Below are 23,093 nucleotides of genomic sequence, written 5' to 3' on the forward strand. Positions count from 1 at the left end.
AGTAATTTTATTAAAAAAATAAACAAAAAATACTAAACTTTTTTAAATTTTTTTTTTTAAAAAAAAACTAATACTAAAAAATCGAAGATTATACTTAATATAAAAAAATAACTCAAATTAGTAATTTTGTATGAAAAAAACAAAAACACTAAACTTTTTGTATTAAAAAACTATAAACATAAAATACAAAGAAAACTCAAATTACAAATATATTGTAAAAAAACAAACTATAATACAAATATAATTGTACTAAAAAACACAACTCAAATACTAAACTTTTTTAAAAAAAGAACTCTAAACCCTAAACCCTAAAACTCTAATACTCACCAAATCTAATATTATCTAAAATACAAATAGAAGAATCACTCAAATAACTAATACTCTACTAAAAAAATAACTCTAATACTATTATTTTTTAAAAAAAGCCTAAATGCTAAAACTCTAATACTAACAAAATCTAATATTATTTAAAATGTAAAAGAAAACATTAACATAGTAGATCTAACATAATATAAATAAGAACATTAAATTATAGAAGAAAAAAACTTCTAAAAATCAATATAATATTATTGAATTCAACTACCATTAAAATAATAAATAAAAACATTAACATATTAGATCTAGCATAATATAAATATTAGAAAATATAAAAAAAAACTAGTAGTAAATGAAAAGGAAACTCACAAATCCAACAATAATCCTACTTTTTTCCCCAAAGTTCACCCTCCCCCCCCCCCCCCCTTTTTTTTTGTTATGTGTTATCCAAACAATAATAAAAACTATGAACAAATGGAATAATATGAAAATATGGATCTATAACTTATTTTTCTTTAAAAAAAAAAAACGTATAGAACTTAGTTGGGTGAAAGTGTGCCTCTTTTTTTAGTTCTTTGTTTCCCAAACAACAATAAAAACTATTAAAAGAAATGGAATAGTATGAGAATAGGGGCAATATGAATTTAGTAGAGTAACACAAACCTCGCAACTTGAATGACCACAGTTTATGAATGAACGTCGCGAATAAGAGAAAAGTAGTAATAATTTTGAGAAGAAATTGGTTAATATGTGTGGAAGAGGAGAGAAGATTTGTGGGGAAGAGAAGAGAGTAATCGGTGGGATTTAAAATAGAGTAGGAAAGTTAAAAAGAGGAAGGTCGAGTGTTAAAAACTCGACCTACTAAACGAGACGAGACGTCGATGTGATAAGACGAACGTCGTGTCAGCATGCATGTTTCGGGTAGGGTATAGTCAACACAATGGATGGTGCAGATGGTTGAAGGTCGAAGTCTTGACCTAGCTTGGTTGAATTTTCAACTCTTGATCTAATTTAATTGATTTATTTATTTTTTCAATTAATTAATCGATAGTCAAAGACTCGACCATCTGAAACGCCTACTATACTACCACTAAATATTATCAAAGCCATTAAATTTTTCTAATTATTTTGTTAAACTATAATATTAAAATAAAAGGTCCAAACTAAATCACGTACTAATTTTAAATATATTTCAAGATTTATTCAGAATACATTTGTAACTACAAAATTAAAATGGAGCTAATCTCAATCTTTTTCCCTAAAGAAAAAATCTCAATATGTATTCTACAAAATTAAAATGGAGCTAATCTCAATCTTTTTCCCTAAAGAAAAAATCTCAATCAAAATCGTAGAACCACTCAATAGTAATGGACATATATTCATTTCTTCGTGTATGGAGTTCGGATCTTTATACACATTTTCATTATCACTGGCATCTTCAAGTACGAATGAATTTCTTGGATAGATGATCCAAATTTCACACCCAAAATATCGTTTGACATACATTTTGAAAAGCAATGAAAAATAACAAACAAAAGTTATACATTCTTATTTTCAGAAGTTGGATCGAACGACATTTTGACCGTAAAATTAAAAAATCTCCATACAAATATTCAAAATAATCATAGGCTGGGAAGATACAGAATCAGAAAATATTTGTTTGATCTAAAATTAAAATGGCAGCACCCACATTTTTCACGGCCATAATATCAAATTAACTTCTCCAGCTTCACTCACAGTTTAGAGTTTACAATACTCGGCCGTATGCTGAACAACGAGTGCCTTCCTTCAGCGACAATTTCTCCATTCCTTTTGTTCTTAATAATCACACTGGTTCCAGAGTAACGCCCTTTTTGACCTAAAAGCTTTGATACAATTTCCACTTCATCCTGCACATTTTCAATTTCGCATAAAACAGTTTCAATTTCATTCTTCTTCTTTGTTTATTTGCTTGTCTTAGGGCTTCTGAAGTGAATCTGAAAGGTAAAAGATAGTATTATACGTACATCGACGTCTGCAGTCGACATATACGAGATCGACATGTCGACGGAAACCGGCTCCGGTAGGGCTTCATCGTAGATTACGGAACAACCGATTTCATCCACCAGGTTTGCGATGGCTCCCGAAGCCAGTTTCCCCGATCGATCCTGAAACGGACAAATCGAAAACGAGTAATTAATTTTGAAAAATAAGCCTCTTCCTCTTTCTTCATCGAGTGATTTGTTCGCAGAAGAACAGATCGTGAATTGATTATCGGAACGTCTTCATCAGAATTATGTCCAAAATTAGGGCAAAAAGACGGCGAAGGATGTAAAAGAGAGTTTCAGAATCGTACAGTGAGGCGCGGGGGGACCTTGAGCGTACAAACGACGAGTCCTGGTTCGACACGGTCGACTCGGATCCCTCTGAGAGCGAAGAAGGTATAGAAGCATAACTCTCCGGCTTTCTTTGGCCGGACGGAGAGTTTCTCGACGGCGTCCGATTCCTTCCGAGTCAATTCCAGAAGCTGCTTCGCCTTCTCCATGTGTTCGATTTCACTCTCTCTTCTTCTGCTCTCTCAATCGCTCTATCTTGGTTATCTTGCTCGGATTTTGATTGAATGATCTGGTGCGGTGCAGGTCCATGAAAGTTCGGTGCTCCACCAATCAAATTGATTGGTATCCCACGCACCTCCAGATGGACGGTGGATCTAAAAAAAAGTACACCCACTTTAGTTTGTTTATACCATCAATTGATTCCAACACTCGTGGAACAAGTATAAATAGAGATGTCTATTTTTTAAAAAAAAAAAAAAAAAGATTTTGTACAAACATTTTAGGAGTCCTCTCAGACAAAAAGTTGATATTTATAATCTTATATTATTATAGTTGAATAATAATAGTTTGTATTTGAGATATAGATTATTTTAGTTTAGATTATAGTAATATGTGTTTGAGGTGTAAACTATTTTAGTTTGAGAAATAAATAGTAAACGTTATAGTAAAAAAATAAAAAAAAAATTATAAATGTAAAATAGTAAAAATTATAGCAAACAGTAAATATTTTATAAAATATGGGTTTTGGAATAGTGATGACTGTAGGTTGTTGGAAAATACAAAATAGTATATTTACTATAAATGTTATTATAGTCTTGAGATAGTCCTTGTCCCAACTACACCCTTAGATATAAAGACATAAATGTGTTAAAATATCATTTTAGTTGATGATTATGAGGTTTGTTCAATTTTAGTCTATATACTTTTAAATATATAATTTTAGTCTCGTAACTTTTATTAAATCTTAAGGGGAAATTACATTCTTCTGTCTTTAGGTTTATAGTATAGTTTTCATCTTGTACTTGAGTTTCAAAATGTTACAATTTTAAATTTGAGATTTAAGTTTTGTTTCAATTTCGTCATTTATGTTTCAGGTTTTACACTTTTAATTTTTTTTATTATTATTATTAAATATTCACTTTCAATCATCCACACTATTTTCTATTAATTAGTTAAAATAATAAGGAAATGAATATTTTTAATTTAATTTTAATACTGATGAAATATAGTGAAACTTAATTGATTGTAATTATTTTAAATCAATTTATATAGATTAACACTAAAGATAGAAAGTGAGTATCAACGGTGATAGATCCAGGATTTTATATAAGGGGGTAAAATATAATTTTAGATGCATCGATATAATATTTAAATCATATGATATCATCGTAGCACTAACTAACATACGAACAATGACATATCCAGAATTTCATGTTATGCGGACACAACTTTATATGAGGTTAAAATTTTAGTCAATTAACTTCTAAATTTATATTATATATAGTTCTCAAACTTTAAAAGTATGCACTAGATCATTGACATCTCGATTTGTGAGTGTAATACGTAACACCATACTTTTTTTAAGAATGATATTTCTATTGGCCACAAAATTAAAAACTCGAGGTTCAATTAGAAACCAAAATAATTTTGTCTAATACAACGGTTAATTCTTTAAACATTTAAAATATTTTATGAGATTTTTAGATACTAAATTGAAAGTTTATATATTTTCTAAAATTTTTAAGGGACTTATTATAGTTAAAATTAAAAGTTTAGATATTTATTAGTCATAATTTTAAAAGCTAATAATTAAATTTTACTAACTTGAATGTAATTTTAAAATAATGGTAAAGTAAATAGCAAAGCAAGAAAATTATATGTGAAAATGATATTTATATATTTTAATTTTAAAAAACTAAAAATTAATAACCAAATAATTATCAAATCAGCTTAAAATTTCAAAACTATTTGTATGTAATATATACTCATATATCAAAAAAAAATATATGGAATTAAGTTATTCTAATACTAAATAATTACATATATAATTACATTTATTTATTTATTGGTTAATATAAAAAAAATACATATGTTTAATATACATTCAAAGTATAAATACATATTTTTATATTTAATAAAAATCAATATATATATTTAACCACACGGTGTGGGAGACATGTACCCCTATCCCTTCATAGATATGCCCCTAAGTATCAAATGAAAAATTGATGTTAACCATTTAAATCTTGAAACTTATAATCAAATTAAACTAAAAATCAAATCTCAATGGTAAAATTGCAACATTTTGAAACCAGAGTCAAAATTTAAGACTTTATGTGTAACATTTTGAAATCTAAATCACAAAGTTTAGTCCATCAAAGATAATTTTTAGTTAAATAATTATAATAATTTTACGAGTAATGATTAAAAGCAATATAGGAAGCATGTAATCTTATATTCTATTTTTTTATAAAAAAAAAATAAAAAAATTTTAAAATGGTCACATATCAATTTTTTTATTGTATATGATACATATTTTTAGAAATGTATTCTTATGGACGTGTCAAAAATTTAAAAGAAAAAAATGACGTGGTATCCGTACATGTTAATGATCATTTAAATCGGCTTTGGCAATGAGATGGGCAATTTATTGTCTGGACGTGGTATGCAAAAATATTTGAGGAATCCTATGAAAAGTATGTGAATGATCCATTTACTTTACTTTTATTTTCCAACGTTAGCAAAATTAATATAATCTTTTCCCCTCAATGTCGTCTTTATTGTTATTAAAAATTAAAATAAAGATGATAGTTCTGGAAGAGCATCTCATTCGTATTCAACTTGGTACTTTTGTGCCAATTATTTTATTTATTTCTATTGATATCTGTGATTTGATAATTAATATATATATCAATTACCTAAGTTATTAAATCTCATTAAGCAATAAATAACTTGTAGTACTAAACAAATTTGCTAACATTTAAACGTTGAATTAATATAGAAATTAACTAATTTAATATCCTCACTCTAACTGCTTAATATATAAGTTCTTTAATAAATATATTTAATTTATAAAATACTAGTTATGAGGATGCATAGTCTATATTGGGGTGCATCCTAAGCTACATTTATTTTTGTGTATCTCATCCAATTGTCCAATCATAATTTATCACGTAACAAATTCTTCTTGTTTATATTTTAAAATACATTTCAAGAGTATTACTTAGTTGTAACTTAGGTTACGTCAATATTCATACATCACCCATCACAAAGTAGCATCACGAAATTTTGATTCAGTTGGCCATTTTAGACGAATGACCTCTCGTTCTCTTCTTCTTCTAACCTCTATCCATTTATAGTATTAGATTTTAGCTTTTCTTTGTTCTTCCTTATGCAATCAAGCAAAAAAGTGATGAATTTTGGCAACATGGTTCTGGCAGATTGCTAGTTCGTTTTCTAGCTTAAGAGTAGAAAAAACCCCATGTTCAGATTGTCATGCCTTGGTTTATGATCTGATTTCTTATTATATATATATTTTTAAAAAAATTTACCATATGACAATTTGTGATTGGACACAAAGATAGAATGCACAAATATGAGTGTAGTATAAGATGTATCCAAGTATTTTTTTTTTTTTTCATTTTTGATTTTATGTGTGTGATTATTAATTAGAATGGGATGCAAAAAGATATGTATATCTTAGAATGCACCATAATGTAAAGTCTAAAAATGGATATTTTATACAACATGGATTTATGAAGAATGTTAAGTTGGCAACTTGTATCTTATTTGTAAGCTTATATTTCTTAAATTTTAGTATACAATAGATTTATGGTCTCAATTTATTTTTACATAATATAGGTTTATACCATTAGTAAAAGTGCTAATTGCATAAATGGAATTCAAGCCCTAAATAATAGAATATGTAGTTCAAGAATAATATAATTGCATATATAGAACAAAAAATGATAAAAGGCCAGAACAATCTACGTCCAGCCACCATTTTGCACATTGCTTCTCAGTTTTTCTCAAATTGAAAGCTATCACTGATAGTTGATACCTTTCAATTTGAGAATTGTGCTATCAGTGACTATTACCAATAGTTGCTATCAGTGATAACTTTTCAATTTGAAAAATGTGCTATAAATTGCTATCACTGATAACTGCTATCAGTGAATATCACCGACAGCTACTATCAGTGATAGCTTTCAATTTGAGAAGTGTGTTATTAGTTGCTATCGTTGGTAGTTGCAACCAGTGACATTGCTATCAGTGACAGCTTTCAATTCGAGAAATGTGCTATCAGTTGCTATCATTGGTAGCTCTTATTAGTGATGCTACTTTTAGTTATAACTTTTAATTTGAGAAATGGGCTATCAGTTGCTATCACTGATATATTATTATCAATGATAGCCAAATAATGGCTATTGTTGATATGTTTCTATCAGTAGTAATGTTTTAATGCTTTTTGTTGTTTGAATTTGATATCATGTTATACTTTTTGTAAATAATCGAGGTCTTTTGATTAATTTGTTCATACATGTAGTGTGTTTGTATGTCGTTATTAATGCATATAGGTATAGAATGATATCCTTCTACATTGATAGTCATAACGGATATCATTGATAGCTACTGTCAGTGATATATTTCTATTGCTATCAATAAAAGGATATCACTGATAGTATTTATGTATTATGTAATGTAGTATTTGAGATGAAATGACTCCTCGAGATTGTTTGATTGTGCATAAAAGTTTTCATTGATAGCATGATATCATAGTATCACTAATAACATGCTATTCATGATAATATGTTATTAGTGATACTACTGGTAGACTTCATACTATTAAAGTTTTATAAAAATAAAAATAAAAAAAACCTATTAGCCTGTGGCCTGTTTGATAACATTCTCATTTATCATTTTTTGAGAAATAAACTTGTTTAGTAACTATTATCATTTCTTATTTCAAATTTTTAATAAATGTTTCTAAAAATGGTGCAAACTCAAGGATTTTTCTTTCAAGTTCATTTTCATTTACTATTTATATTTAACATTTCGTTATAATAATAAAACTTGATGATTGCCTTGTTGGTGTTAAGTCACTTATGAGTTAGACGCTTTCATCGTAATTATTTTTTAACAAGACAAGTGAGGCAAAATTGAATATTAGAAAACATTCAAAAGTTGACTGGTCCTATATTTACAAATATTTTAAAGAGGTACTATATTTCTAATTTTTTTTTCTCTTATTGTTTTATCTATTACAAATATCCTTAGTAAAATCAATGAATTCATAGCTTGAATACACAAATCTATACATGCCAAACATTGGTTCCATTCCTTTACTTTAAATCACACAAACCTAATATGCAAATCAAATTCTTCTTAACCCTAAATATGGATAACAAACAAAAGTTTCATAACTATGAATGGGCAATAAGAAGCAAGTGGATTACTAAGTGTGAGAAGAAGGGCATGTGTTAGTTGGATGAGAAGTGAGTGGGAAATGATGAAAGGGAGTTCAATAATTGAAATTGAATGGAGGTGGATTAATTGTCAATTTGCAAATATATGTTTTTTTTTAATTACTATTTTCGTCTTTTTACTTTGAAATTTGTCTAATTTTTATTTCTATATATTCAAACATTCAATTTTAATTTCTATATTTTCAAGAAATCTTAAATTTAATTCATACAATTATATCTACGAAGATACATATATATAAAATTAGATAAAATTAAAGAATGAAATTGATATTTTAATATTTTTATTGGGAAAAGAAATGGATGCAAATTTCATTGACTTCTTGATTATTCATTGAATTAAACAAAATTTGTTGTGGGTCACAAATTTTTGAGCAACCCCACGAGTGGTTAGCCAAGTTCCAAATTGGGCATAATCATTTTTCCCCCCAACCAAAACCCAAAAAACAAGATGGTTTTTGGTGCACCTACACACTCCAACAAGATGCTTCCAATCAAAAACTACACACCTTCCCATATCCACCCCCCATTTTTTCTCTAATTACAATCCATTCCCTTACTCTTATCTGAAATTGCAATCCCCCCCCTCCCCCATTTTCTTTTTTATTTATTCCAGTTATTAATGTGTTTGGTTTGAACCTCCATCTACGTAGAGTATTAATTTATTTATCCAATCGTAAACACTAATTACTCTCTTTTTTCTACTTGTTTTTTTATAGGAAAGAGATGGAAAAATAAGACAAGGGTTGATTTTAGTTTCATTATTTTTTCTTTTAAGTCTAATTATACATGAAAGTGAGAAAGTAAACATAGCTCAACGATAATTAACATGAAATATCTCCTCTAAGATCAAAGATTCAAATATTTAAACTTGGTCGTTATATTAGAAAACAATATTCATAATCTTTTTTTAATCTACCATATACTTTTGCCAAATTCAAAGATCTCCTATTTTTCGAGAAGTTCAAAGATGTTAATTGAATTATTTAGTTATACTTTTTCTTTACCTTATTTCCTTCTTACACATGCATAAATGTTTCTCACCTATATACCTATAATCTTTATATTATTTAGTTGAGAATAAGAATTTGAATCATTTACATTTTGTTGATGATATAATTCCTTAACCATTTGACTTTGGTGAAAATTCCAAATATACATAAGTAAAAATTAAAAATTGTAGTGATTAGAGCAAATTGCAAAAATCACCCTCTAAAGTATAGTGATAGTTGCAATTATATCCATAAACTTTAAATAATAACAATTGGGCCTCTAAATTTTTAAAAGTATTAAAATTGGACCCCTCGAACTTACAATAATTATAAAAAGAACCCACAAATGATAAAAATTGAACCCTCAATCTTATACAATTATTATAATTTATAAAATTATGTAAGTTTAAATGTCACGTTTTAACATTTGGATAAGGTTTAGGGCTCGATTTTTAAATTTAAAAGTTTATAGATATAATTGTAACTACCATTATACTTCAGGTGGTTTTACAATTTGCCTTATAATTAAATGAATTGTGTTGTGAGATTGAGGAGCACAACGAATATGGAGAAAATATAATATAATAAATAAAATAATAAAATAACTAAAATTATGAAAATTTAGTGGAAATTTGAAGTGGATTTCTCACCAATGTGTGATTTTAAGATCTACCAAATACCACTATTTATAGGCAAATTAGCAAGTAGGATGTGGTCTTACATGAACATTAAGCATGAATAACTGCAAGGCACATGGACAATATGAAAATTGACACATGACTTTTAGGATACTAAGCAATGGACATCTATTTATTTTTATAATATTTATAATACTCCCCCTTAGATGCTTATATATATATATATGAAATATGACTCGATAAAATCTTACTAGAAAAAACTCAATGGGAAAAAAACCTAGTGAATGAAAAAGAGTACATATTTCATATAATATATAGTTATAAAAGAATACAGTATATTTACTTCCCCTCATGAAAATATCACCTAAGATATATGAGTCGCCGCATTCCAATGTTATGCACCAATTTTTCAAAAGTTGCGGTTAGTAATGTCTTTGTAAATAGGTCTGACAAGTTATCTTTCGAACAAATTTGTTGTACAGTGATGTCATCATTTTCTTCAAGATCATGAGTGTAGAAAAGTTTCGGTGAAATATGCTTTGTTCTATCTTCTTTAATATATCCTCCTTTAATTTGAGTTATGTAAGCTTGTTGTCTTCGTATAATATTGTTGGAAGATTTTTATTAGAAGACAAGCCATATGTTTTACAAATGTGTTAAGTCATTGATCTTAGTCATACACATTCTCGATTAGCCTTGTGAATTGCAATAGTTTCAACATGATTTGAGAAAATGTTCGTTATGGTCTGTTTCATCAAGCGTCATGATATAGTAATTTCTCCACATGTGAATAGATAACCTGTTTTAAATCTAGCTTTGTGTGGATAAGATAAATATTTAGAATCTACATAACCAACTATGTCAAAATTTGATTTATTTGAATAAAGTAAACACATATCAATTGTTCCTCAGAGATAACGGAGTATATGCTTAATTCTAGCTAATAAATTTACTGAAAATGTAATATCTGATATTGTATTATTAGCAAGATACATAAGTGAACCAATTGCACTAAGATATGGTACTTCAGGACCAATAAGTTCTTCGTTATCGTCTCGAGGTTGAAATATATCTTTCTTTTTATTTCTTCCTCTATCACGATCACGATCACGACCTCGACCACGATTATTATTATTCACAACATTCACTTCAAGGAATGGTGTTGTTCCAGTTGATCAAGATTTGTGGTTCCTCATCAATAGTTCAGAATATTGTTTAAAACATCTCTTGATATTGTTGCTGTAGGAGCATATTCGAGACATGAAATGTAAAAAATGTCTTCTCTAATATATCGGGATCAGTAATTTTCTCTCCGCATAACAATAATTTTGAACTGATTTTAAATAATGCAGAATTGTAATCACTTACTGATTTAAAATCTTGTAGCATTAAATGCATTTACTCATAACGAACTTTAGGAAGAATAAGTGTTTTTTTATGATCATACCTTTCTTTTAAATTTGTTCACAAGATAGGGGGATCTTTTATTGTAATATACTCCATTTTTAATCTCTCGTGGAGATGATGACGAAAGAAAACCATAGCTATTGCGTTGTACTAACTATATGTCGTATTTCCTTCTTTAATTATTTCTCTGACATTCAAAACATCTAGTGAATTTTGGCATGAGCACCCATGACAAATAATTATTATCATTAATGTCAAGGGTTGTTTGCGAATTCTAATTTTGTAAGATTTGTCATGACAACACTATCACAAAATATTTTATTCATATTAGAAATTTATTATGTACTAAATATGAAAAATAACATTTAATTTATTAATTATAACAAACGGGAAAAAATGACCTACCTTTAGCAATGGAAGCAATAGGAGTTTGTAGTGATAACGTGTTGTGAAATTGAGGAGCATAACGAAGCACAATGGATATAATATATATATATATAATATAATAATAAATAAAATAACTAAAATTACGAAAATTGAGTGGAAATTTGAAGTGAATTTCTCACAAATGTCATCGTAAAGTAGCAAGTAAGATGTGGTTTTACATGGACAACGAGCATATATAAAAGGCATATAGACAACATGAAGATTGACAGATAGGTTTTAAGACCGAGAGCAATAGGCATGTATTTATTTTTATAATATTTATAATAAATGGAAAGTAATAGAGTAACAATTATTTTTCATAAAATAAATGAAGGCACATGTATGCAATAGAAGCGAGTGAAAAGCACGGGCGTAGGTATAGGAAAGCTAAGGGGGGAGGGGATGAGAATGCTAGGGCTACAATTTTATTAGTGAAGAAATTATTAATAATTATGCAATTGAGAGTTGAGAGTTGAGAAACAGAGGGTTTAATCAGGGTTTCTTCTGGGTTTACTTTTTCTTCTCCATTTCTCCACTTCTCCTTTCTGTTTCCAATTTCTTCTTCACCTTCTTCTCTCTCTCTCTCTCCATAACTATGAGACATGAGAGCCTTCTTCATCTTCAACCATGAATCTGCAGCTCAAAACTCTATCCCATCGCCTTTCCACTTGTCACCGTCATCCTAGCAAGCCGGTGACCGGATTCTGCGCCTCTTGTCTCCGGGAACGCCTTGCCGGGATTGATACCGACACGCAGCAGGAATCGCCTGTCCCGAATAACCATTCTTCATCGGAGCTTCGTCGGAGTAAATCCTACTCTGCGGCGAAGCGTGAGGCTGGTATCGAACAATCGGAGGTGCAGCATCGGAAGTCTTGCGATGTTCGCTCCGGGAACTCCTTGTCGGACCTTTTCTGTCGTGAAGATAAACCGAGATGTACGATTCGGGAGGTGGAGATCGAATCCGAGAATTTAGGCTCTGAATTGCGTGAGGTCGTGGCGAATGAGAGACTATTTAGGGCTTCCGAGGGGATAATTGGACCGGCTTTGGGTACGATCGATGATTTTGCTGGAGAGGAGGCTGAGTTCAAGACGGTGAAAGAGTTTATAGATCTTGAATTTCGGAGGAAGAAGAATGCAGGTCGAGATTTAAGAGAGATTGCTGGGAGTGTTTGGGAAGCGGCTTCAGTCTTCAGCAAGAAGCTCGGCAAATGGAGGAAAAAGCAAAAAAGGAAGAATCTCAGTAACAATGGCAATGTAGGTACGGTGAAAGCAGAGGATATCAAGCCTAGAGTGCTTGAAATCAGGGAGACCCGTTCCGAGGTTGGAGACTATGGATTGGGAAGAAGATCTTGTGATACAGATCCAAGATTCTCTGTTGATGCAGGTAGAATGTCGTTGGATGATTCACGGTATTCATTCGATGAGCCAAGAGCTTCTTGGGATGGGTATCTGATTGGAAAAACTTATCCAAGGATTACGCCGATGGTTTCAGTTTTGGAGGAGGCCAAATTTTCCGGAACTGGATTTGAGAAAGATGATCCTTCTGATGAAGCAGAAGGGTCTCCGATGAATGTAGGAGATAAGATCCCTGGTGGATCGGCTCAGACTAAAGACTATTACATGGATTCACTGTCTTCTCTGAGGCGGAGGAAGAGTTTTGATCGTTCATGTTCCCACAGAAAAGGGGCGTCCGGTGACTTTGATGACTTGAAATTAATATCAAACGCAAAGGTATCTCCTGCTACTACGGAGTTGTTCTATGGTGCAAAGGTTCTAATCACAGAGAAAGATTTGAACAACTCTCACTCAAAAGCAACCAGAGAGGGCGATTTGAGTGGCACTGATGTTACTTCCAAAGATTCTGTCCCTGATGCAGCTGTGATTGACCGAAAGACTTTCAAGAAAGTGCATAGATGGCGTAAAGTATTAAGTGTTCTGGGTATGATCCAAAAACGAAGTGGTGAAAGCAAATCTGATGATGAAGAAAGCAGTGTTGGAGGGAATGTGGTTGATCGGCCTATTGCCGAGTCTTGGGAAAAGCTGAGGCGTGTTGCTAATGGAGAAGCAAACTCTTGCGTTAGCCAGAAGCTTATTCGCAGTTACAGCGTAAGCTGTCGGGATCCCAGCAAACTAGCTGGCTTTAATGGCAGCAACGATTCGAAACTGAATGTTTCAAGATGGAGAGACGATTTTACATTGCAGAGGAATCGGAGTGTCAGGTATTCACCAAATAACTTTGATAATGGCTTGTTAAGGTTCTATTTGACACCATTGAGGAGCTACAGCAGCAGAGGCAAACCGGGAAAGAGCAGGCCGAGAAATTCTCCTTTCAATGTCAAGCATGTCATGTAAAAAGGTGCATCACTTTCACTTCTTCTTCCAAGAAACTTTGTATTGTAAACATTATATAAACTAGTTGGTTGTCGTTCCTTGGATTAAACTTATGTTCTTATTACGAGATGGATAAAGTTCGATAAATGAATTCAATTTCAGTTGTTAATTGCTTTAGTGTTTAGCCAATGCCAATCAATTTTTAGACATTATCCATAAATAAACTTTTGACTCTTAATACTTTCTTGTTTGAACATGAGTAGTATTACAAACATAGAAACATCAACTAAATTTACTGACAGAATGTAGAGGCTGTTCTGTTTTGCATCATTCTTCAGTGAGCTATCCATACTTTCTTCATCAATCAGCGAAGCGTTCCGATGGGTCTCTTATACTTGTACCACTTGGCTATGAAAAGAAAAGCAATCAAGTTTTTGACACTCATGATCCCCAAGAGAAAAAAGAAATAATGTACATGACCATAGTTCAAATTGTCTGGTATCCATCCAAGCCTCCCGTTTTTTGTACCGACTTTGGTGACAATAGTCATAAGTAGAGAACTCAGGTAGTTTCCAAGTGCAATGGTAGTGAGCGAGAGAGCCGAGCCAAGACTCCTCATAGCATCGGGAGCTTGCTCGTAAAAGAATTCCAACTGCCCAATGAAGGTAAATACCTCAGCACAACCAATAAGAAAATACTGAGGAACTTGCCAAAATATGGACATAGGCATATGCTTGAGTTCATAATAGTTGTGCATTTTCACTTCTCGAAGCCGCACAAGTTCTAAGATAGCTGCAGATAGCATAGCTAGAATTGAAATAAACAGGCCAATACCCATTCTCTGCAGTTGCGTTATGCCGTTTGGGTGACCTGTGTATTTTCGAGCCACTGGAACTATGACTCGATCGTAAATCGGGACCCAAAAGATCACACTCAATGTGTCGAAAATGGAGAGTGATGCAGCGGGAATCTCAAACTTTGGGCCGATATGAGGATCCATTTTGTCACCTTGTAATACAAATAAAGTGCTCATTTGACTATATACAGCAGCAAATGTAATCCCAGTTGCCCATACTGGAAGCAACCTTATGATGGCCTTTAACTCCTCTACTTGAGTGACAGTACAAAGCTTCCATGGGTTTACTGAGCCCTTTAACGTCTGATCTGATTCAAGCTCCACTGCTGCCTTGTCGAAGAACCTAACAAAGACGACAGAATTTGAAAATAACAGAATGAGTCGTTTCTTACATCGTATAGTTAAGCTTACGACTAGCCTAGATTGGTTTTTAGATATAAAATAAACCTGGACCTATTCAAAAAAAAAAAAAAAAAAAAAAAAACCTGAAATCATCTGTGTGATCAAGTTTGCGGCTTCCCACGATAGAAGACTCGGAATCAGTGGTCTCATATAAAGCCTTGCTTTCAGGTACTTTTAACTTATACTTTCTAAAAGATGCGACCAGGACCTGACATATACGTGTAAAAGGACTTCCTCCAGGTTTCTGGTTCCGATACAACCGAGTCCCGGAAAAGAAACTAACGACAGCAATCGCCATAGCGATGGCTGGAATACCAAACCCCCAACCCCAGCTTACATTTTCTTGTACCCAAACAAGCACAGAACTAGCAATTAGAGCACCAACATTGATTGAAAGATAGAACCAATTGAAGAAAGAGCTCTTGTGCTTCTTCTCGGTTTCATTAGCATCATCAAATTGATCTGCTCCATAAGAAGAAACACAAGGTTTAATCCCACCAGTTCCCAATGCAATCAAATACAAAGCCGAAAAACAGAGTGCACTTTGAGCAGTGGTTGCATGACAATCATCTTTAGCAACGCAGGTGGGCTTTAGGCCAGGCACTGAAGCTGACAACGTCAAAAGTGTCATCCCCTGCATGTGTATTACAATTTCCCAATGAAACTTCAACTCTTAAAAAAAAAAAAAAAAAAAAAAAAAAAATCCATTTCCTGTTTGTTTGAGAGTGGTAGCGAAATCGTATGAAAGCACTTTAAAATAAGTTTATAATCATTCGAAATCATTTCTGATTCGTGTTTCAAAGTGTGAAATCAAATGGTTAGAACACACAAGCATATATATAATGGAGAAGGTAGTTTGATATGTACCCAAGTAGACATCAACCAAAATGCTCAAAACATACTTTTAATAACTCAAAATCAATTCTAATATTATCAAACTCAAACCATAACACCTTAACAATTAACAGAATTCACAATCAGTCATACAACGAAGAAGGTAACAATGGTCTAATATCTACCCAAATAGGCATTAGTCAAAACCGCTTCTTTAATCACTCCAAAACATACTTTTAAGCATTTTGATGGTATGAAAATTGCGTTTCAAAGTGAAATCAAATGGTCAGAACTCACAATCACATATAGATAGCAATAGTTCAACATCTATCCATTTGAATGTAAAAACCACATTTTGAACTGTAAAATAATTTTTTTTACGAACGAGTAGGTAGCAATAGTTTGATATCCATCCAAATAGGTATCAACCAAAAACACTCCTTTAATGACTTCAAAACATGTTTTTAATAATGTAAAATCCGTTTTAAGGGTATAAAAACCACGTTTCAAAGTGTAAAATCAATCTCTTATGATTGAAAAGGTAGCAATAGTTTGATATCTACCTAAATACGCATCAACCAAATCAGTCCAAAACATGCTTTCAATTGGTATCAAAATAGCATTTGAAAGTAAAATCAAAGAGTTAGAACTCACAAAGACATAGACGATGGAAAAGGCAGCAATAGTTCGATATCGACCCAAGTAAGCATCAGCCAAAAATGCTCCGATCAAGGGGGTAATGTAACAAGTTCCACTCCAATTATTCGCATTCTGAGAAGCTGTAGCACTATGCTGATTCAAATGATTCTTAAAGTAAAGCACCAAATTAGAGCTCATTCCATAGTAAGCCAATCTCTCACAAAATTCATTTCCTATTGAAACAATCAAATCAAATCAAATCCAACCATTAGTTTGAAAGAAAACTCATCAAAATCCACAGAAGAAAACAAGAAAAGATTACCCAAAATATAAGGACAAGCTCTCCAGGTTCCAGTTTGTGTTCTAACAGCAGGATCTCCACGATAATCCACAGTTCCATCTTGTGTGTAAATACTATCTTCTTCCCCCATGGTTAATTTGAAGAGAATTTCAGAAATTAAACGAATAAGAAGAAGGAGAAGGAGATTTTGCTTTACTCAGAAGATTTGAGGAGCCCTAAAATAAAGAGAGAATCGGATCAAGAAGGAATGAACAGAACAAGGAATTTGTTTCAATGGATTCATGAAATTAAAGGAAAAGAGTGGAAGATAATGAGTAGAGATGGTACTCTTTGAAGTCCACGCGTTCAAAGTCTACTGAAAATGAAATGTGGTGGGACCTATGATTGAAGATTCCATTAAAAAATAATTTGAAGAAGATGTAGAAGAAGAAGAACAAGGTTTTTGTCTTAAATTGGCGGCTATGACAATGAATGATGAAAAGCAAGTGGGGAAGGAAGTGAGTGTTTGAAGAGTTTTTCTATTTGTGTTTTCATTAGGAAAATTTGGATTTTATACAAAAAAAAAAACAATGAAACTAACTTTTTAGTTACGCCAAAAAATACTTAAATTGTATTGGTTACTTTCTCCGTCCTTCTTGTTTGAATACCTTCTTTAGATCTCGTATTATTGTTCCTCTTTCTCATCTTCAAACATTGGAGGAAGAATAATAAATCTTCATTTTCCTCTTTTAGATCCTTGCGTTTTTGATAAATGGTCATTTGACATTAACGCAACGCGGATTGGCTCACTTGCACACCCAAAAAAAAACCTAACAAGAAACTTTTTTTTTTTTTTAATTACAAGTTTAGTCGGTGAACTTTGAGTTTTGTGTCTACTTGGTTCTTGAACTTAGGGGGGTTTGGAGTAAGAAGTGAAATAATGAGAAGTAAAGAGTCATGAAGTCTAAGGAGTTGTGAACACTTGGGTCCCACAGTCTAAGAAGTTAATCGATGTTTTTAGTAACGGAATCTACCAACTTTTTGGGTCAAACAAGAAGAGAAGTTCACAACTTTTTCTTTTGAACCCCCTACTTCACAACTCCTTGGGTCAAACACACACTAATAGATTTAATTTTGTATTTGATAGGTCATTGACAAATTTAATCATTAAAAGCTAAAAATTACTTTTGATCCTTGAATCGTGATTTATAAGGTTTTAATCTCTTGAAATTTGTAATAATTTAATTTTCGGTGTAAATAAAACCTACTAAAATTAAATGTCAATATTTATTATTTAACGGTTTAATCTTAATATGTTGGGTTTCTAATTAGTTTAATAATATACTCATGGTAAGAAATTCTATTAAATTTCAATAATTGTCTTCTATTATTTTTTTAAGTAAATAAAAGAATTGATAAAAGTTTTTCAGTTTCTATCAGTATCTATCATTAATAGATTCTGAAATTTTCAACAGTTTTATTATTTAAAATAATTTTTCTAAATAAAAACCAAAAAATTTAATAATGGTCTATGTTAACCTTGAAATCCAACTAATTGTGTGTACGAAATATGCTAGTCAATTACCATCGGCTTTTTAAGGTATATTATCTTCTATTTGGTCTTGTTCTTTCTTTTTCCTTATTCTCATGTACTAAATAGAAAGTTATTTCTATTTATTTTTGGAGTTTCAACAAAGAAGATTTTACCTCTTGAAATTTTAGAAATAGTTTCCATTAGTGGCCTACTAAAGATGGAAAAGACATTCAATAATTGCTACGATAATCAAGTGTAAATTCAAAAATCTCTTAGGGAACGTTTGAGGCAAGAAGTTGATTATTATAGTTCTGAGTTATTATAGTTGGATTATAATTGTTTATGTTTGGGACGTGGATTATTTTAGTTTGAGTTATGATAACATGCGGGTTTTGAAATAGTGTTGACTATAGCAAATTGGGGACACAAAATAAAAATAGTATTTACTGTTTATAGTTTTAGATAGTTCTTGCCCCAAATGTCTTTTATTATCTTGGTATAATTTATGAAGTAATCTTACTATTTTTCTCTCACAAATTCTTCGATCCAAAATTATGAGTTCCGTCTTCTCCAAATCTTGCTCAAATCAACTCAAATGTATTAGCGTTTGTTGATTTAAATGTGGATTAAGTTTATGATTTTGACTATTTCTTAATCAGTGGAATATCGAACATTGATGAAATACAATTCAAACAAAGAAGAGAAGTTTGAATTTTTTTTTCGTATAAATGAAGATTCAAACATTCTACTACTAAAAAAATTACGTTGATAATAAAATATCATTCATGTATAAAGCTTTCACAAATACAATATTAAAGTCAAAATGAGCATAATTCAACTAATATATCAATCTCGAAGTTAGAAGTTTGACTTTTTATTCTACATATCGTTAAAAAAAATATAATATTAGAAAAATGACAAAAAAAATATAAAAAGTGTAAGCTATTGTTTGTTTGTTTTTTCTAAGAGGATGTGAACCATTGTTGATATTGTTCATTTTGACATGATATATTCAAATTATTAAAAAAAAATAATGAATAAATAAATACAAGTCGCGCTCGTTTACCACTTGGCGTAGAATTCTTCTTATGTTAAATATTATAATTAAAGTTTTCATTGAAAATATTAAATTTTACTTCTCTCTTATAAAAGCAACATATATATATATATTTTTAATAAACTAGAAAGCTATTTTTTATTTAAAAAAATAACTTAAATACAAACATTCATGCAATTGGGTGTTGCCATGTGCACATTTTCATTTTTTTTAAGCAATTTATGGTCTGTTTGATAACTTTTTCGTTTTTTATTTTATGTTTTTGTTTCACATTTTAAGAAACTAAGGAGGTGTTTGGGACAAGGGTTATTATCAAAATATAATAATGACCTCAGTAAAAATTATTTTAAACCCTGCAATTAACTATAGTTAACACTATTTCAAAATCTCCATTTACTACCGTATTTACTATATATTACATTTTTTTAATATTTTACATTCATCATTTTTTTTATTATTTGCTATCGTGTTTACTATTTCTTTTTTAAACTAAAATAGTTAACACTTCAGACACGTACTATTATGTATATTTAAATATTTTGTAACCTTAAATTTTAAATTTTTTTAATATATATGCATATTTTTATATTATTTTAAATTTTAAATTATTGTTTTTAGTACATTTGAAATTAGTTACAAGTTTACATTATATAAATTTTGTTTACTAAGATATTTATTTAGGTTTACTTTAATATTTTACAATACAACATTTATATAATAATATAATTGAGTTGGATTTCAATCAACATCATATAAGACAAATGAATTTCGTGAGAAATAGTATTTCCAATCAAATTTAGCAACATATGAATGATAGAAATAATTGTATTATTACTAATTTTGCATCAAGACTTATATGTATTTGATAATGTAAATGTTTTATAATTATTTTTTACATTTTAATTCATCCTATATATTTTTTTCTTTAAATAATTAGATTATATTTATACTATAAAATAGGAGAAAATATAAGAGGAAAACAAAATACAAGATACAAGAAACAAGAAATGATTATCAAACAAGTTTCTATTTCTATTTCTATTTGTTTTTTAAGAAACAAGAAAAATGAATAGTTACCAAACACATTCCTGTTTATAGTTCTCAAAAAAATAAGAAACATAAACAAGAAACAAGAACATGAAACATAGAATGGGAAATGGGAACGTTATCAAATGGGCCCTTAATTTTTAGTTTCCTTCTTTGAATGTTAAGACGAGAAGAGAATAATACTACATAATTGGATCTTGTTGGATAACCATCTCATTATTTATTTATTTATTTTAAAAAAATATGAGTTTTTTAACAGTTTATTTATTACAGTTTTCATTTTTTAATCAAATATTTGACGTTTAACCGAATTCTAAAAACAAGTTTTTAAGAAATACTAGTTTTCAAAATTTGACTTGGTTTTTAAAACCCTTCTAAAAAATAGAGCAAACAAACCAAAAGATTATAATAATATTTTACAAGCTTTATTTTCAAAAACCAAAAACCATAAACCAAATGATTGTCAAACGGAATATAAAATTTACGATGTGTTAATTTGAAACATCTTCTAATTCAAAATTTTTATATTTGTAATGCATAAATAATAAATTGAATTTTTAATCAAGGTATTATTAGATATTAAATTCAATTCTATAAAAAAAGATCAATTTTTTTTTTTATTTTGATCTTGTCAGAGATTTATTGACACAGAATTGAAAGCTAAAGATAACTTTTAAACACAAAACTAAAAGTTTGGAGATATATAATATACTTTTGAAAATCTATTGATTAAATAGATACAAACTTCAAAATCAATGACTAATTCAATCAATTTTAATATTAGTTTTTAAAATCTAGATTAAAATATCATCATGGTCCCTATAATTGAGAGTTTGTTCAATTTTTAGTCTATATACTTTCATATGTCTAATTTTAGTCTTTGTACCAATAAATTTCAAATTTAGTCCCTCGAAATTAATTTTTATTGAATTTGGTTAAATAATTACAATAACTTTTATGCAAGAAAATACAACATGCGAATGTGTTTCTAAATTTTGTAATAAAAATATTTTTTAAAAAATGTTAAGAAATCAACCCTAAAATCAGAAATATAGACTAAATTTAAAATTTATTAAATAGACCTATAGAATACATTTTAAAATATTGAAAATATCTCCCCATCTAATGATTTAAAATAATAATAATAATAATAGTGTGCTGGATTCCAATAAAATAATTCGTCAACTTTAATCATAATAATTAATTTGACTTGTTAACGAGTGTTTCATACTTCATTAGATAAATAAATAACAAGTTTTTTTTTCTTTTTTTAATTTGTGAGGATACTTTTGTTGATTTAATCATATATTAATATGCTATCAAAGGAAATCATATATTTAAGGAAATGTTTACATAATAATATTGAGGTTGTACTTGTCAAAGGAAATCATACCTCAAGCAAGTTCGATAATTTCCAAGGAAGAAAATGTTAAATTTAGGATAATTAAATTAAATTAGATATTAATGTGTAGATTAATATACCATATTTTAGATTTTCTAGCCATTTAATTATGTGAATGAAAGATTTAACATATACATTTAACCTTATGTTATAAATTCTAATGTGGTTTAATATGACATAGATGAATAATTGATGTTTCAATGAGTAATGCTTCAGATTTTGAATGTTTTGACATCATTTCTTCCTATTTCACATAATAGTCAATTTTTTGGGTCTAATTAATCAAGTCTAAAAGTAATAGAAGGGTATTGATATTTAGTACATAATAATAACCTAATCAATCTAAGCCTTTTAGATAGTTTAAGAATGATACTCAAACATGGTATCGAGTTAAAATATCAAAATATCAAAATTTCTAACTAATACTAGCTAAATATAATAGCTATATATTTATACAATTCTAAGTTCCGATCCCGATAAGGAAAATAGATAATTTATAACAAAGTTTTCGTGTTGTTGATTTCTAGGTGTAGTGCTTCTTCCCCTCTGCTACCTACTCCACTAGTGAATATTGTGATGTTGTACCTGGTCGTTTAAATCAGATCTTCATTTTGGAAACTATCGACATTTTTTTTTTAATATATGAGGATGGGGAATCAAAGATCTAATTTTGAAGTCAATAGTACATGCATTTTACCATTTGTACTATATTCATTTTGACTTTTTAATTATATAATTTCACATGATAGGAGTTTCTAAATTTTTAAAAATGTCTAATAATTCTTTAATTTTTAATATTGCATCTAATAGATATTCTTGCATTTCTAAGAAATGTCTAATGTCTCAACTCTCACAAGTTTAAGATTTTATTAGAAAAATAATTTCAAGTTACATCTAAGATTTGTTAATTTAAAAGGAATTATCAAATATGCAAATGGTCTCTTAGACTTAAAATTGACCGCTAAGGCCTTGTTTAGTAATCATTATTATTATTATTATTTTTTTAAATTAAGCCTATGGATACTATTTCCATCTCTAAATTTCTTCATTTGTTATATACTTTTCATTAATGGTTTAAAAAACTAAAGCAAATTTTGAGAATTAAAAAATATAACTTTCAAAAAGTTGTTTTTGT

General features: G+C 29.7%; 3 protein-coding genes across 3 annotated transcripts; 1 reads left to right on the plus strand and 2 right to left on the minus strand.

Annotated features, from left to right (window-relative positions):
• Positions 1-1,790: 1,790 nt before the first annotated feature.
• LOC120088569 lies at positions 1,791-2,893 on the minus strand. The gene is made up of 3 exons (XM_039045962.1): positions 2,651-2,893; positions 2,322-2,462; positions 1,791-2,204 (listed from the first exon to the last, which is right to left on the minus strand). The coding sequence occupies exons 1-3, from the start codon at positions 2,837-2,839 to the stop codon at positions 2,049-2,051; spliced, it is 486 nt and encodes a 161-aa protein (XP_038901890.1). The 5' UTR covers positions 2,840-2,893; the 3' UTR covers positions 1,791-2,048.
• A 9,088-nt stretch (positions 2,894-11,981) lies between these two features.
• LOC120088055 (protein OCTOPUS) lies at positions 11,982-14,076 on the plus strand. The gene has a single exon (XM_039045085.1). The coding sequence runs from the start codon at positions 12,204-12,206 to the stop codon at positions 13,926-13,928; it is 1,725 nt and encodes a 574-aa protein (XP_038901013.1). The 5' UTR covers positions 11,982-12,203; the 3' UTR covers positions 13,929-14,076.
• Positions 14,077-14,123: 47 nt separating this feature from the next.
• LOC120088056 (protein NRT1/ PTR FAMILY 8.1-like) lies at positions 14,124-17,240 on the minus strand. The gene is made up of 4 exons (XM_039045086.1): positions 16,961-17,240; positions 16,654-16,871; positions 15,249-15,799; positions 14,124-15,106 (listed from the first exon to the last, which is right to left on the minus strand). Exons 1-4 carry the CDS (start codon positions 17,067-17,069, stop codon positions 14,272-14,274), a joined length of 1,713 nt encoding a protein of 570 aa, XP_038901014.1. The 5' UTR covers positions 17,070-17,240; the 3' UTR covers positions 14,124-14,271.
• Positions 17,241-23,093: the final 5,853 nt, after the last annotated feature.

This window comes from Benincasa hispida, chromosome 10, assembly GCF_009727055.1.
Source record: "Benincasa hispida cultivar B227 chromosome 10, ASM972705v1, whole genome shotgun sequence".
In the NCBI taxonomy this organism is placed as follows: Eukaryota; Viridiplantae; Streptophyta; class Magnoliopsida; order Cucurbitales; family Cucurbitaceae; genus Benincasa; species Benincasa hispida.